Source organism: Saccopteryx bilineata, chromosome 8, assembly GCF_036850765.1.
Source record: "Saccopteryx bilineata isolate mSacBil1 chromosome 8, mSacBil1_pri_phased_curated, whole genome shotgun sequence".
NCBI classification, from domain to species: domain Eukaryota; kingdom Metazoa; phylum Chordata; class Mammalia; order Chiroptera; family Emballonuridae; genus Saccopteryx; species Saccopteryx bilineata.
The window spans coordinates 53405303-53422684 of record NC_089497.1 but is presented as its reverse complement, the minus strand read 5'-3'; the positions used below and the strand labels follow the sequence as shown (position 1 = coordinate 53422684).

Sequence of the window (17382 nt, the reverse complement as noted above, 5' to 3'; positions counted from 1 at the left end):
CAGGTCATCTGGCTACACCTGTAGGGGCGTGGCAACAACTAATCCTCCCTGCTGTCTGCTGTCTGCTGTCTTAGCCAAAGTGGCTCATCTTCTCTGTTTGAAAAGTCTGAAACGCTGAGGTGAACCTGGCAGTGTAATTAATTGGTACTAGGGGAATGAGTGAAATCCTTTGACTTGCCTCTCTGTTTCTCTTTCACTGTGATCCTGCCTGGAAGTGCGGAGTGGAGGGGAGCAAGGGGAACTACCCCAATTTGAAAAACCCTAAGACAGCAAATTATGTTTGTGAACATAATAAAAACGATATTTCTGTGGCAATGTTTCCGCTACGTCATTGCTATTGCTATGTCCCATATGCTCATCAGACACCCACCCTCTATAGCACATGTTCCTAACCTGCTTCAGCTGCCCTCCCACGGGTGGAAAACAGCTTTGTCCCCAACTTGGACTATGCTTTATTAATTATAAATATATTAATGAGAACAGTCAACATTTATTAAGCAGTTACTATGTACAAGCCACAGCTCACACTTGACATACATTCTCAATTTATTTTTTACAACCTGACCTGATGAAGTCAGTACTATTATCGTCATTCTATAGATGAAACAGTCTTAAGAAAATTAAGTTGTTTACTGTCACTGGTGAGAAGAAATTTGAATTCAGGTTTGCCTGCCTCCAAACTTGTGCTGCCTTGTATGCTCAATGCCTATCTCGGTATGGAGTTTTCTCACCAGAAACAGCCTCTGAAACAAAGATTTAAGTGCAATCAGTTTAGTATTTGGGAGGCAATCCCAGGAACAGTGGAAATAGAGTAGGAAAAGTGAGTGATGGGAAGAAAGCTAACAGAGTGTATGTATGTTATCAAGCCAGTTAGTCTTAGAAGCCAATCATCCTGGAGGACTCTGGGAGACAGTGTATAACACACCTCAGAATTCTCCCAACCTGAGGAACAAGGGAGCTCTGTTAAGGCAGGGGTTGGGAACCTTTTTGGCTGAGAGAGCCATGACCGCTACATATTTTAAAATGTAATTCCGTGAGAGTTATACAACCACCCGTATATGTTACGCATTATCCAATAAAAATTTGGTGGTGTCCTGGAGGACAGCTGTGATTGGCTCCAGCCGCCCGCAATCATGAACATGAGTGGTAGGAAATGAATGGATTATAATACATGAGAATGTTTTATATTTTTAACGTTATTATTTTTTTATTAAATATTTGTCTGTGAGCCAGATGCAGCCATCAAAAGAGCCACATCTGGCTCGCGAGCCATAGGTTCCCGACACCTGTGCTAAGGGCTGCTTCATCACCAAGTTCCCATCTGTCACTGACTAAAGGCTGTTTCTAGGGGTTTTAACTTTCTAGCATTTCCAGCTTGCCCAGCTCATGGCTTGAGCCTGCTTCCTTTGCTCCAGAATTTTTTTTTTTTGCTTAGGTGGGAAGACATAGGTATTCTCAATAAGCATATGGATTGGGGTACACAATCATCTGCTACAATGCATTAGACTTTTTAAATTATTTGTCCATTGATGAGAAAGAGAGAGAGCAAGAGAAGCATCAACTCATTGTTCCATTTAATTGTTCCATTTAGTTGTACACTCATTGTATGTTTCTCATATGTGCTTTGACCGAGGGTAGAACCCATGCTCTCTGGTACGCCAGGTCAACACTTTATCCACTGAGCAGCCTGGCCTGGGCTTAAAGAGGTTTTGATAAAACATATTTTTAGCACACTAATTTCTATCATTTCTCAACTTGGGTCAGGCACAAGTCTACAGGACTGCAGTGCAATAATTGACTAACCCTCAAATCTGGCACATTGTCTCAAGCCAACTTTTTCTTCTTTGTGATGAGATCGTTCCAAGGGGCTCTCTCAGTCCTTGCTACCAGTAGACCCTAGTCAGACCCAGGCTTTCTATCATGACCAGAAATATCTGGATCCTAGCATGCAAGTTAAGTTGTCAAACTGAGACCCCCCTGTAACATACGGTTTGTATTTCTCCTTTAAAAAGAAAAATATTCAGGAAGCAATAAAATCAGGATTTCATAAAGAAAAAGAATTGGGCTCTTTCTTTCCTAAATTAAACAATTTTGATTAAAGTGAAGACTGCAGATACATTTAAAGCTTCAGTGGGAAATGCAAAGATTATGGCTCAATTCCATTTTCTCCATGTTCCATGTCTTTTCTCTCCTTGATGCTGTTCAGTCAGGCACCTCACTATTCCTCATTAACCAACTACTTTCAAGGTCACCAGGGCCCTGTAACACAGGAGCTGGATACTCAAGTGTGGAAAGCTGTTTTGAATATTTAACAAAAGGATTATTAACCTGAAATCCTTGGAGAGACTCTTAAATGCTTCTGATAACATTATATATTTATAAAAAATGTTTCAGAAATATTCATATTAGCAGTTTTCTGAGAAAAAGTACAAAGCTTTTTAGCAAATTCTCAAAATTGTATATGATTTCTAAAGGTTTAAGAACCATTGGGTTAGAAATAATTTTAAAATAAATGTGATGACATCAGACTAATGGCAGCATGAGAGATACTCCTGAACTCTCCTCTTGGAATTTCAACAAATTGAACAACTATAACACAGTAAAGGAATCATAGCTGGATTCACAAGTGTGCCTGAAAGATCCATGCATCCAATGGTGGGATTCAAATAATTTAACCAGTTCTCTGCCCTAACGACTGTTTTAAGTATGAAAAAAAATGATATACCAACAGGTAATTTATTATTTCATGCATTTAATACTTAAATAAGAACAATAAAACAGCTACACAAAACTAGATTATGTTATGAGTTTTAAAATATTAATGAAAAATATTAAATAATACTTGACAAAAACAATAAAACTATTATTTAAGGCATTTCCATATTGCTTCTTGTGTGTGTGTGTGTGTGTGTGTGTGTGTGTGTGTGTGTGTGATAGCAACCAAGAAAGAGAGACAGAGAGAGGGACAGATAGGGACAGTCAGGAAGAAAGATGAGAAGCATCAATTCTTTGTTGCAGCACTTTAGTTGTTCATTGATAGCTTTCTTATATATGCCTTGATGGGCGGAGGTTACAGTAGAGCTCAAGTCAATGACCTTGGGCGTCAAGCCAGTGACCTTTGGGCTCAAGCCAGTGGCCATGGGGTCATGTCTATGATCCCATGCTCAAGCCAATGACCCCACTCTCAAGATGGTGAGCTTGTGCTCAAACCGGATGAGCTTGAGCACACTCAAGCCATGATCTTGGGGTTTCAAACCTGGGTCCTCTCCATCCCAGTCTGATGCTGTAGCCACTGCACCATTGCCTGGTCAGGCTCCATATTGCTTCTTGATTGACATCCTCGTCTGTAATTTTTTTTTTAACCTATGGATGTAATAAACATGACTATGGGGGCTTAGAATATGCTGTTACACAGATGAACATTAAAAATGAGTAAGGAATGTAAATTTGTGATTTCCACATTGGGCAGGTGCCTAGGCACTCACCTTAGAAAGAACCCTGATTACAAGTGCCACTTTTAACAACTGGTTCACTGAACTTAACAAAAAATTAGGTGTTGGTTCTGCTGAATTGATGCAAACCAGCAGAATCCCACCACTGTGCACCCAATGACTAAAGGTGGGAAGGGTTGAAAAGGGGCATGGAAGATAAAACGCACTTGTGGTCAGCTCTGGAGTGACTGGGTTTTTTTTTTCTCTGCCAGAACTATGGGGAGGAAGGAAGTTCAGGCTGTCTGGGTTCTGTCTGCCAGGACACAGAGAGAGAAGCTCAAAGTGACTGAGCCTCTTTCTGCCTGAAGGAGCAGAGAGATTGAGGGAAAGAGGGGGTGATACTAAACCAAAGCAGAGGCAGAATGGGGGCAGGGGTCACAGCCAGTGTTCCTACTGTCAGCTCACAGCCTGCACTTGGCACAGAGACAGAGAAAACTAGTTTGGCCTCCAGCCTCCCAGATCCCGCCTCCCTCACCTTGTGGGTAAGGAGAATGGCAGAGACAGACACCACAGGTAACTCTCCAAAGTTATTCTGTCCCCTGAAGAACAAAGGTGCTCCATGTCTGGTCTCCTGGTCTGTTAAGGTGTGGGGAGGAGCACATGGAGGCCTGAAATGCCATTGCTAAAGCTTTAAAGCTGTAAAACTATAGCAACATGTCTCAGGCACCAACATTACTGCAGCCCCACCTCCATCATTGTGACAGCAACATCTCAACAGAGGTCAGCCTAGGAATTTAACAGAGCAAAAGCTTGTAATACAGTGACACCTACTGGAAGCAAACAGTAACCTCTCAAACCCGACATTTTTCCCCATTTTTTTCCCTTTATTTTTTTTCTCTTTTGAATTACATTTTATTTAATTTTTATATTTTTATTGTTATTCTTTGTGGGTGTTTTGTTTCTTTTGGTTTTCACTGTTTGTTTTTTGTGATTTTTCTTTTACACTTGTCTTATTTTTTAAATTTTTATATTTTTCATTGTATTTATTCAATTTTTAGTTGTTTCTTGTTAAGAGTTCTTAACAATACCACTTTTAAATGCCATCAAGGAGGAATAAATCAAATACCATGGCCACACAAGACAAACAAGTAGTACAGAAATAAAATGAAAAAATCCCCAAAAAGCAATCTCCATCATATAGAAACCTTAGAGTTAAATGATAAAGAATTTAAAATTGAAGTTCTGAAAATACACAATGAGTTGTGAGAAAACACTGATAGGGAAATTAATGAGCTCAAAAAACAAATTAATGAACAAAATGAGTACTTCACCAAGGAGATTGAAACTTTAAAAACAGATGAAGAACTCTATACATAAATTGAAAAATGAGTTAGAAAGTTTAGCTAATAGAACAGGCCAGATAGAGGACAGAATCAGTGACATCAAAGACAGGCAACTACAGATGCTACAGAGAGAAGAGGAAAGAAACTCACAAATTTAAAAAAAAAATGAGAGCTCTACAAGAATTGTCTGACTCCATCAGAAAAAGCAATATAAGAATAATGTGTATCTCAGAAGAAGAGAGGGAGAAGGGAATGTAGAGCCTATTCAAACAAATAATTGATGAGAATTTCCCAAGCCTATGGGAAGAGTTAGAGCCTTGAATCCAAGAAGCAAACAAAAAGCCAAGTTACCTCAACTCAAACAGACCTTCTCCAAGGCACATCATAACAAAATTGTCAAAAAATTAATGACAAAGAAAGAATCCTCAAGGCAGCTAGGAAAAAGAAGAACATAACATATAAAGGAAGGCTATCATCAGACTTCTCAGCAGAAACTCTAAGTCAGAAGAGAGTGGACCCAAACATTCAAAGTACTAAAAGAGATAAATTACCAGCCAAGTATACTATAGCCATCAGAGATGTCCTTCAAATGTGAAGAAAAAATAAAAGCTTTTGCAGATATACAGAAGCTGGGGGAATTTAGCACCATAAAATCAGCACTGCAGGAAATACTCTGGAGGGCTACCAGACACAAAGAACAGAACAAATCAAAACTAAATGTAAAAGCTCAAAAAAGGTCACAATAAAACAAGGATAATCTGTGACAACAATAACATAAAAGGAGAAAGGAGAAAGATCTGTAGTAGCAAAGGAGGATGAAGTGCAGAAGCACTCATAAGACAAAAAACTCTTGTCTATATGAGCATTTTTCTCTTAATTACCTAATGGTAGCCACCCACAAAAAAAAGCCACTACTTAAACACATAGCTTAAAGAAGAAACAGCCTGACCAGGTGGTGGCGTAGAAGATAGAGCATTGGACAGGGATGCAGAGGACCCAGGTTCAAAACCTTGAAGTCACGGGCTTGAGCGCAGGCTCATCAGCTTGAGTGCAGGGTCACTGATTTGAGAATGGGATTACAGACATGACCCCATAGTTGCTGGCTTGAGCCCAAAGGTTTCAGGCTTGAGCAAGGGAGTCAGTTGCTCTACTGTAGTCCCTCCCCAACTCAAGGCACATTAGAGAAAGCAGTCAATGAACAAATAAAATGCCACAACAAAGAATTGATACTTCTCATCTCTCTCCCTTGCTGTCTGTTCGTATCTGTCTCTCTCTGTCTCTCTCTCTCTCTCTGTCACAAAAATAAATAAAAGAAAAAGAAAAAGAAACCCTCTTAACAGAACCATGAACTCAGGTCTCCCTGGTACAGTATTGCCAAGCCCGGTTACTCTCAGCCAAATGATAGGACACCCTCCTACGCTCCCTGCCTGGCCTCGCCCCGCCCCTCTGGGGGCCCCTCCCTGGCCCCGCCCCCTTTCCGTCAGTGGCTTTTCCAACTCTCCGCTGGAGTATGAAGAGCTAGGAGCCGGGACAGGGCTATTGCGCAAGCCCAGTGCTCCTTACTGGGAACAGGGGAGGCCTCCGCCGCGCGCCTGAGACTATGAGGCGCGGTGTGCCGCGGGATTCTTCCCGGAAGCGGAAGCCAGAGGGGCGGGCCAAAGGCGGCCTGGAATCCACGGCGGTTAATTCCTTTTACCGTGCGGTGTTGCTTCCTTCGATCTGGGCTTCTCTGAGTCTGCGAAAGATGGTTAGGTCCGGATCTCGACCGGGTCAGGTGAGGGCCGTGGACCTGAGGCATCCATGGTACGGGTGGAGAGGGACTGGGAGAAGTGCAAAAATGAGAAAAACAAAGACGATGCGGCCGCATTGAAAATGTTGGCTACGGGGCGTGGGGGAGACACCTGATCCTAACACAGCCGCTCGGTCCGTGGAGTTCGTTCTGCTTTAATCGTTGCAGTCCTCCAGAGCGCGGGCTTTGGTGTAGGATTGGGGCTCAAGTTCAGCCTCTACCGCTGGGTCGGGTAACAACCTCTCCGAGCCTTAGTACATTGTTGCATCAAGGCCAGGTTCTCGGCTCTTCCACCAAGTGCCGCTCTTGGCTAATCTTTCGTCACAATTGCTGGTATTTTTCAAGTCTCCTAGTTCGTGTCACTGCCTGTAGTTCTACTCCTCTCAAATGCACACCTCTCACTGGAACTAAATGATCTCTGTTGTGCTTCAAATCTGACACCGGGACACTTCCTTTTCAAAATAAAATCTCAGTTCTTTGGCCTGAGATTTTTTTTAAATCTGGCCTGTGGATTTCTTTACCAGCCGCCGCCCCTATGCCAGTGTTATCTTACTCTGCGGTGTCCTGGGCGCTCCGTGCCTGTGCACTCCTTTCAGTGTAGGCTGCCTTCTATCTCTGCTATCTCCTCTCCCCGTCTCCATTCCCTTAGCTCAGGGGCTACTCCTAGAAGTCTTACCTAACACTTTTCCATCCCCATTGTTTGAGTGCCCGTTGGCTCCTCTTTTGTGCCTTGTTCTAACCTTTGTTAAACCGCTTTTAAGGCTAGAGAAGCCGCTAATCTGTCTGCCTCCTTTACTACACAGTTTATCTCTGCATCTTCAAGGCCTAGGACAGCACCTGACATATAGTAGATTTTCAGGTAATAAATTAACTCTTCCTTGCACAGACCCTCTACATAGAGTGATCTTACTCCTCTTCAAATATATCCAGTCTCTCCCCCTTATTTTTGGTCTTCCATTATTTATTAACTCACCTATCATGCTGTCATCCCCATTAATGTGAATCTTTCTCCTTTTTCAAGCTAGCTCAAGACTTTCTCATGAGTACTTTCAGACCAGCCCCACCCATAATAGATCTTTCTTATCCTGAACAAGCTCAGATTATGCTCAGTCAGCAAGGGGTAATAACATGGTTTTGTAGTCACAGTCATCTACAGATTAAAATTCCTATTCTGCCTCTACTACTGTAGTGATAGTAAGCAAAGTACTTTTTACTTCTTTGAGCCTCCTTTACAAAATCGGTGTAAATTTGGATAAAGTTCTGCCTCAAAGAATTGGGAGATTAAATCAAAGAATATAGTGAAACATCTATCTCACCCTTGGCATAAATACAGCAAAATTTAGTCTCCTTTAAAACTTAGTTTACTACCATCTTAATAATAGCAGTTAATATTTAGATAGCATTGTGGCAGGTACTACTTTAAGTGCTTTTACATGTTATATATAATTTCACATTAAATCTTCACAGTACAGTAGCTTTAGGAGGTAGATACTATTATCCTTCCCATTTTATAGACAAGGAAATTGAGGGATGTAGAGTTCAAATTACCTTCCCCGAGGTTGCACAGCTGGTTAGCAGTGGAGACAGGATTCTTTTGAACATCACACTAGACTGAGAAGGTGTTTGGCTGAACAAGCCACCTTTCTGAATTCAGGTTTCCACCTCTGAGAAATAATTTCAACTCACAGGGTGTAGATCAAGTGGAAATGAAAGACTATATAGTACACTCTCATTCCACAAATGTAATTTTATTTTGCACTTGTTGGTGGCAAGTACGACTTTTAAAAATGCTTATATTTTTTCATATAGCAAAGTAAAAAGTGTGGAAGAAAATATGAGGTAAAGCAAACTGATTTTCTTGTGCATTGTGATTTTGGGCATTCAGTTTGGAGAGCAGTTTTATAATTTGTGTCAAGGACCATTGAACAAATAACCTTTCACCAAATAACTAAGTTTTTAATCCTGAATATGAAAAGGTTATTTTCAGTATATGGAAAGGTTTATTTCAGGTTTGTTTTTTAATTGTGAAAAACATAAATCAGTAGTTGCACGCAAGGAAATACTGTGCAACCATTAAAAATTTGAAGACTATGTTAATATGGAAAAAAAAAATTTTTTTTTCATTTTTCCGAAGCTGGAAACGGGGAGGCAGTCCAACAGACTCTCGCATGAGCCCGACCGGGATCCACCCAGCATGCCCACCAGGGGGCGATGCTCTGCCCATCTGGGGCTTCTCTCTGTTGCATCCAGAGCCATCCTAGGGCCTGAGGCAGAGGCCATGGAGCCATCCCCAGCACCCGGGCCATCTTTGCTCCAATGGAGCCTCGGCTGTGGGAGGGGAAGAGAGAGAGAGGAAGGAGAGGGGGAGGGGTGGAGAAGCAGATGGGCGCTTCTCCTGTGTGCCCTGGCCGGGAATCGAACCTGGGACTCCTGCACGCCAGGCTGACGCTCTACCGCTGAGCCAACCGGCCAGGGCCTGGAAAAAATTTTAAAAGTATCAACACAAGATTCAGAATTATGACTATCAAGTCATGATGACTAAGTAATCCAATGAAAAAAGATTAGAAGCTGCAGTAACAAAGCACATCTAGTGCCTAAATCTCGGTTTTAAATACCATTCTCCACTAAAAGGAACCATAGCTTCTTGGAGAAATGGTTAATTCCATGGCTGAAGCAGGGGAAATCATAAAATGAGCCTTGATATAGCAAAATAAAAAACTCCATAGCAAAGGGAATCATTAACAGTGAAAGTATAACTTATAGAATGGGAAGATATATTTGTAAGCCATATATATCTGATAATATCTGATAAAGAGTTAATAACCATATATTAATATATATGGGACTCCTACAACTTAAGAGCAAAAGAATGAAAAAAATAGCGATTATAAAAAGGGCAAAGGCCTGACCTGTGGAAGTGCAGTGGCTAAAGCAGTGACCTAGAATGCTGAGGTCGCTGGTTCAAAACCCTGGTCTTGTCTGATCAAGGCACATATGGGAGCTGATGCTTCCTGCTCCTCTCCTCTTTCTCTGTCTCTCTCCCCTCTCTAAAATGAATAAAGTCTTAAAAGAGAGAGCATTATGTTTTAAAATAAATGGGCAAAGAACTTGTAAATATTATAGACATACAAATGGCCAACAGATGAAAAAATGGTCAACATCATTAATTATCAGGCAAATGTAACTCAAAACTACAGTGGGATATTACCTCACATCAGTTAGGGTAGAGAAACAGGAGATAACCAGTGTTAGTGAGGATGTGGAGAAATTGGAACCCTTGTATGCTCTCGGGAATGTAATACGGTGCAGCTGCTGTAAAAAAACTAAGACAGTTTCTCAAAAAATTTATCCCATTTTGGATACCTATCTAAAAGAATAAAAACAGAATCTTGTGTCCCTGACCAGTTGGTCCAGTGGTAGAGCGTCAACCCGGCACGTGGGTGTCCCGGGTTTGATGCCCAGTCAGGGCACCCAGGAGAAGCAATCATCTGCTTCTCCACTCCTCCCTCCTTCTCTCTTTTGCTTTCTCTCTTTCCCCCTACAACAGCCATGGCTTGATTGGTTCAAGCACATGGACCCCAGGCAAGGAGAATGGTTCCATGGAACCTCTTCCTCAGACACTAAAAATAGCTTGGTTGTGAGCATGGCCCCAGATGAGCAGACCATTGGCCCTAGACAGGGTTGCTGGGTGGATCATGGTTGGGGTGCATGTGGGAGTCTGTCTCTCCAACCTCCTCTCACTTGGAAAAGAAGAAAAAGAAAATAAAATGTAGAAAGAATGATGCGAGTTAGAAAACATTGCTATTTAACAAGCAGTCAATTAAGGCAAGAGTCATTAATGGATGCTAAAACTACTGGGTAAAAGTTTGATGAATAGGATGGCTGCATAATCTCAGTATCTCATGATACTTAATATTTACAAGTGTAAAAATAATAACCTTACAGTGCAAAACCTGTCAAGCACCATCTTAAATAATCAAAGTTTACATCACCAGTAATGGGACAAACTGACATCCTATGCCTATGTATTGAGAAGGACACAACATCCCTCTTATGGTAATATTGTCCAAAATGTACAACCTGATTGTAATCATTAGGAAAATCAAATGAGTCTAAAGGTCCAGAGGGACATCCTACCAAAATAACTGGCTTGCACTCTTTAAAATGTTAAGGTTGTGGCCCTGGCTGGTTTGCTCAGTGGTAGAGCGTCGGCCTGGCGTGCGGAAGTCCTGGGTTCGATTCCAGGCCAGAGCACACAGGAGAGGCGCCCATCTGCTTCTCCACCCCTCCCCCCTCTCCTTCCTCTCTCTCTCTCTCTTCCCCTCCCGCAGCCGAGGCTCCATTGGAGCAAAAAGATGGCCTGGGCGCTGAGGATGGCTCCTTGGCCTCTGCCCCAGGCGCGAGAGTAGCTCGGGTTGCGACAGAGCGATGCCCCGGATGGGCAGAGCGTCGCCCCCTGGTGGGCGTGCCGGGTGGATCCCGGTTGGGCGCATGCAGGAGTCTGTCTGACTGTCTCCCCGTTTCCAGCTTCAGAAAAATACAAATAAATAAATAAATAAAATAATAAAATAAAATGTTAAGGTTGTAAACAACTGAATAACTCCCAGGCCAGATAGCTCTGTGGGTTAGAACATCGTCCCAATACACTAGGGTTGCAGGTTCGATCCCCAGTCAGGCACATACAGGAACAGATAATGATAATCCATGAAGCTGTTTCAGGTTAAAGAGGTGACAAATTAATGCAACATATCCTGAGTTGAACATGGACCAGACTTTTTTTCGATAAGGGACAATATTGGGATAATTGGCAAATGCGAATAAAGTCTATAGATTAGATTATAATATCGTATCAGTATTAACTTCCTGATTTTGATAATTATATTTTAGTTATATGGGAGTGACTTTGTTCTTAGGAAATATTTAGGAGTAAATATTTAACTGTAAAGGGGTATCATGTCTGAAACCTCTGAACTTCCGACAAATTATTTTGAGAGAGAACATGGCAGATGTAATAAAATGTCAACAGTTGGGGAATCTGGGTGAAGTGTGTACAGTACTTTGTGCTATTATTTCAAAATAAAAAATATTTTAAAAATAGAAGGAAAAATGTTAATATGATATACTGTTTCAGGGTGTTTTTATCCTGAGTAATTTTCTTTGCCTGATTTTAATATAATCATGTGTATATTTTTTGAGAAATACTATATATATTCTTACAATTATGCCATATACTTATATCAGACTACTTTTTTTTATTTTGAAAAATAATTATGGTAGTTGTTTTGGACTTAGTAGCCCCATGGTTTGGATTTTTACTATGGTTCTGGCTAGGCTACCAGCGTAGATTTACTGAAGAGAAAGATCCTGAGTGTCTGCAGGGACCAGGAGAGCTACATTACCTGGGATCTCACTCCTGCAACTGGCTTCTCACTACTGATTTTGTGACTCCATCATATTCCAAGTTATCCCAAGGAGAAATCTATCATAATTATCAACCCAGCTTTTTCAGTATTCTCAGTAGCATTTTTAGAAGGAAGTACATATTCAAACAAATAATAGAATACTATGTAACTCCAAAAAGTTTAGTTATTGCTCAGAGCTATCTTAGGATGAAATATTTAAACATATCAAGAAAATCATAAATGTTAACTGCCAACAGTGACTACACCTGAATGATGAAATGAGGGAGTGAGTAAGGAATTTAACCATGTCTCTTTTTTTAATGTTTACTTTATTGATTTTAGAGAGAGGGAGAGAGCAGCAGAGAGACAGGAGCATCTGCTCCTGTCTGTGCCCTGACAGGACTGAACCAGCAGCAATATCTCTGCTTCAGGATGATGCTCTATTCAACTGAGCTATCCTGCCAGGGTGAACCATATATATATATATATATATATATATATATTTACTTCTGATTTTAGAGAGAGAAAGGAAAAGAGAGAGCGAGACAGGAATTTAGATCTATTCCTGCATGTGCCCTGACCAGGGATCAAACTGGCAACTCTGCTTTGGGATGATGCTCTAACAAACCAAGTTATCTGACCAGGGCTTACCCATGTCTTCTTAAAATTAAGTTCCATAGAGATAATATGTTTACCTGGTATAAAGTTTTAAGCTAAAAAGAGGTATACCATGGAAAGTCTCCCTTCTTGCTCTGTCCCCCAGATTGTCAGTTTCCCTTTTTGCAGGCAGCTGCAATGAACTGTTTGTGTGTAACTCTTAAGATATTGGATGCGTGTAAAAGCAAATGCATATTTTTCCTTCTACACAAAAGGTAGCCCATTTATGTTACTTTTAAAATAAAATTTTAATAAAAACAATTTTGCTATGTGACTTTAAAGAGAAAGACTGAGAGAATGAGATTGAGATAAAGAGGAATGATAGAGTTGTGTTTTTTTGGTTTGTTTGTATTTTGTGGCAGAGACAGAGAGAGGGACAGATAGGGACAGACAGACAGGAAGGGAGAGAGATGAGAAACATCAACTCTTCGTTGCAGCTCCTTAGTTCAGGGGTCGGAAACCGATGGCTCGCGAGCCAGATATGGCTCTTTTGATGGCTGCATCTGGCTTGCAGACAAATCTTTAATAAAAAAATAATGTTAAAAATATAAAACAGGCCCTGGCCGGTTGGCTCAGCGGTAGAGCGTTGGCCTGGCGTGCGGGGGACCTGGGTTCAATTCCTGGCCAGGGCACATAGGAGAAGCGCCCATTTGCTTCTCCACCCCCCCCTCCTTCCTCTCTGTCTCTCTCTTCCCCTCCCGCAGCCAAGGCTCCATTGGAGCAAGGATGGCCCGGGCTTGGCCTCTGCCCCAGGCCCTAGAGTGGCTCTGGTCGTAGCAGAGCGACGCCCCGGAGGGGCAGAGCATCGCCCCCTGGTAGGCAGAACGTTGCCCCTGGTAGGCGTGCCGGGTGGATCCCCGTTGGGCGCATGCGGGAGTCTGTCTGACTGTCTCTCCCCGTTTCCAGCTTCAGAAAAATACAAAAATATATATATATAAAACATTCTCATGTATTACAATCCATTCATTTCCTACCGCTCATGTTTATGGTTGCGGGTGGCTGGAGCCAATTACAACTGTCCTCTAGGACAACAATAAATTTTTATTGGATAATGCATAATGCACACAGGTTGTTATATGGCTCTCATGGAATTACATTTTTAAATATGTGACGTTTATGTCTCTCAGCCGAAAAGGTACCTGACCCCTGCCTTAGTTGTTCATTGATTGATTTCTCATATGTGCCTTGACTGTGGGCCTTTAGCAGACAGTAACCCCTTGCTCGAGCCAGCGACCTTGGGTCCAAGCTGGTGAGCTTTGCTCAAACCAGATGAGCCCATGCTCAAGCTGGCGACCTCGGGGTCTCAAACCTGGGTCCTCCATGTCCCAGTCGGTGCTCTATCCACTGCGCCACTGCCTGGTCAGGCGGAATGATAGAGTTTTTGTGTGCTGATCTTGTCAGGCATTATAAAGAATGTGGTTAAATAGAAACAGAATTATGGACTTTGCCCTATATCTAGAATTACATATTTTGAAGAATTTGGAGTATGTAGAACATGTTCAGGGATTGAGAATAGTCCAATTTACTTCTGGTTAAAATACTAAGTAAGTACTTCTAGTTAAAGTAATCTCAACTTTATTTTCAACTCAAGTAGACGTAAGGAACAAATAATATGTTTCTTGCTTGACATTTATTTATTTATTATTTATTTTTATTTTATCAAGTGAGAGGCAGGGAGGCAGAGAGACAGATTCCCTCATGAACCCGGCCAGGATCCACCAGGCAAACCTTGTCTAGGGCTGATGTTCTGTCCATCTGGGGCCACTGTAGCCTAGCTATCTTAGCACCTGAGGTGAGGCCATGGAGCTATCCTCAGCGCCCGGGGCCAACTTGCTTATTTGAGTCATGCTGCATGAGGGGAAGAAAGAGAGAGAGTGAAAGAGAGAGGGAGGGAGGGTGGAGACGCAGATGGTCACTTCTTTGTGCCCTGACTGGAAATTTAACCTGAGACTTCCACACACTGAGCCAGCGCTTAACATTTTATTTTATTTATTTAAAAAAAATTTCTTTTTTTTAGCTAATTGAGAGGTGAGAAGGTAGAGAGACAGACTTCCCCACCCGCCCCAACTCGGATCCAGCTGGCAAGCCTCCTACAGGGTGATGCTCTGCCCATTCAGGGCCGTTGCTTTGTTCAGCAACTGAGCTGTTTTAGGCCCGAGGCGATGTTATAGAGCCATCCTCAATGCCCAGGGCCAACTTGTTCGAATCAATTGAGTCATGACTGGGGGGAGAAGACAGAGAGAAAGAGAAGGGGAGGAAGAGGAGTGGAGAAGTAGGTGGGCACTTCTGTGTGCCCTGACTGGGAAACGAACCTGGGACTTCTACACGCTGGGCCAACACTCGACCACTGAGCCAACCAACCAGGGCCTGCTTGATATTTTATAGAACAAATTGTGAGTTCAGTTGTACTTGTGGGTTTTTAGAATATATCACATTTATTAAAAATTAGTATCATACTACATTCATAAAATGGAATGTTATTCCGCCTCAAAAAGGTAGGAAGTTTTGACACATGCTACAACATGGATGAACCTTGAAAATGTGACAAGTGGAATAAACCAGTCAAAAAAGGACATCAATACTGTATGATTCCACTTAAATTAGCTTCCTAGAGTAGTCAAATTCATAGACAGAAAGCAGAAGAGTAGTTGCCCGGGGTTGAGGGAGGAAGGAAGGGGAAGTTAATGTTTAATGGGTACAGAATTTTAGTTTGGGAAAATGAACAAGTTCTAGAGATGGAGGATAGTGATAGTTACACAACAGTGTTAATATAATGCCACAGAACTATACACTTAGAAATGGCAAAAATGGTAAGTTTTGTTATGTTTTACTTAAATAAAAAAGGAATCAATGCGTAATATTTCAGGTTTTTTCAAGAAAGCACACTGCAAAAATATTTGTATATCTACTATAATATTGCAATTCATTATTTCATAGGTGTTATCTTCAGGAAAGAACACTGGACCTGCTAAATTAACAAATGGGAAGAAGTGGTAAGTACTTAAAGAAGCTTACAGCTTCAGGAAATCTCAAGAGATTTTTCAGGTATTTGGGCTGGACTAAATTTAGCCTACCCTGGAAACTAGATGGGTCTCTGCCTTCACAAAAGGGAAGGAACTTTCCAAATCTAGCCATGTTGATCATTTTAGTGTTTAACAGTCTTTTAAGTCTTTATAAGGTGCTATATAAATCATTCTTATACATGGTTACACAAGTTTTCTTATCCAACCTTGGCTAGAAGGAAAATGACTACGTATAATGTATTTTCGGAAATTTTTTTTGTATTGTCTGTAAAAGTATTAAACTTGTTTTCTAGGACCCATTTAAGAAAGATATCACGTTTTAAAGCGGATTCTGGCTATCCTATCCATTCTGATTCGGAAAGTCAGGTAAGATTAAACTGAATCAATACAATGAAGACTATTTTAAATTAGCCTTCAGATAAAATCTAAAAAATAGGAATGAAATTCAAAGGTAAAGTATAAACTGCCCTAAGGAATTATGAATGCTTCTGCTTTAAAACATGTTTCCCACCAATACTAAATTGTTCCTAAAAGAAAATTAAAAATTATGCCATTAGGTTCTTTTTCAATTTATTTTTTTTAAGTGAGAGGTGGGGAGATAGTGAGACAGACTCTCGCATGTACCCCAACCAGGATCCACCCAGCAACCCCTGTCTGTGGGCAATGCTCAAATCAACAGAGCTATCCTTAGCGCCCTGGGCTAATAATGTTTGGACCAACTGAGCCACTGGCTGCAAGAAGGGAAGAGAGAGAGAGAAGGGGGAAGGAGAAGGGTGGAGAAGCAGATGGTCGCTTCTCATGTGTGCCCTGACCAGGGATTGAACCCTGGACATCTGCACACCCGGTCGACACTGTCTCTATCCACTGCACCAGCCAGCCATGCCCACCCGCACTGAATTCTGTATACACATTTCTAACGACTTTCTCCTTACAGACTGGAACCGTCCAGGGGCTTGATGGTTGTGCTTCTCTGCTGCAGAACATTCTGAGAAATGAAGATTCAGGTTTTATTTTTTAAATGCTTCTTTGCTGATTACCTTTTTTCAATCAAGTAGTTGTCTTAATGCCTATGACTTTTTTTTTAATTATTAATAGGTTCAGAAATGACATATTCAGAAAATAGATATAATCCTAGACCTTTAGAAAGCAAAAGGTGCGGATCCAAAAAGAAAGGGCATGAGAAACGCACTGTTCCTTCATTAATCCGGAAAGAAATCTGTGAGTATTTTTTACTTATTTAACTGTAATGCTTAATTCTGAAGGTTTAGATAAATGGTCAGAATTGTGTTGTCAGTCTTTCAGTTGAATACATTGGTTATTCGGGTGCGTGTGTGCTTATGCCTCTCTTTCTCTGTTCAGCTTCTATTTGCTGAGTCGTTATTTTGTTTACTATCACATTCCCAAGAAGAAAAGGAGAAAAGTCACTGAATTTTGTAAGAGAAAAGTTTAAAACTCAGAATGACATTTGGGAGGTATATAATCCTTATTCTCCTTGCCAATTGTGTCCATAGATAATCACAGATTGGTTGAGTTGCATGTGTATACTTACTATTTTTTTTTTTTTTTATTTCATTTTTTCTGAAGCTGGAAACAGGGAGAGACAGTCAGACAGACTCCCGCATGCGCCCGACCGGGATCCACCCGGCACGCCCACCAGGGGCAACGCTCTGCCCACCAGGGGGCGACGCTCTGCCCATCCTGGGCGTCGCCATGTTGCAACCAGAGCCACTCTAGCGC

At 41.5% G+C, this 17382-nt stretch overlaps 1 protein-coding gene across 4 annotated transcripts in view; it reads left to right on the top strand.

Annotated features, from left to right (window-relative positions):
* The first annotated feature begins 6412 nt into the window (after window positions 1–6412).
* Window positions 6413–17382, top strand: part of CCDC14 (coiled-coil domain containing 14) — a 72967-nt gene continuing 61997 nt past the window's right edge. For 2 of the 4 annotated variants that reach the window (XM_066241513.1, XM_066241516.1), the window contains exons 1-5: window positions 6413–6548; window positions 15560–15615; window positions 15939–16011; window positions 16580–16649; window positions 16741–16863. In XM_066241513.1, the coding sequence (XP_066097610.1) occupies window positions 6519–6548; window positions 15560–15615; window positions 15939–16011; window positions 16580–16649; window positions 16741–16863 (352 nt within the window). In that variant the 5' untranslated portion in view covers window positions 6413–6518. The other 2 variants (XM_066241515.1, XM_066241514.1) reach the window with 2 other exon arrangements.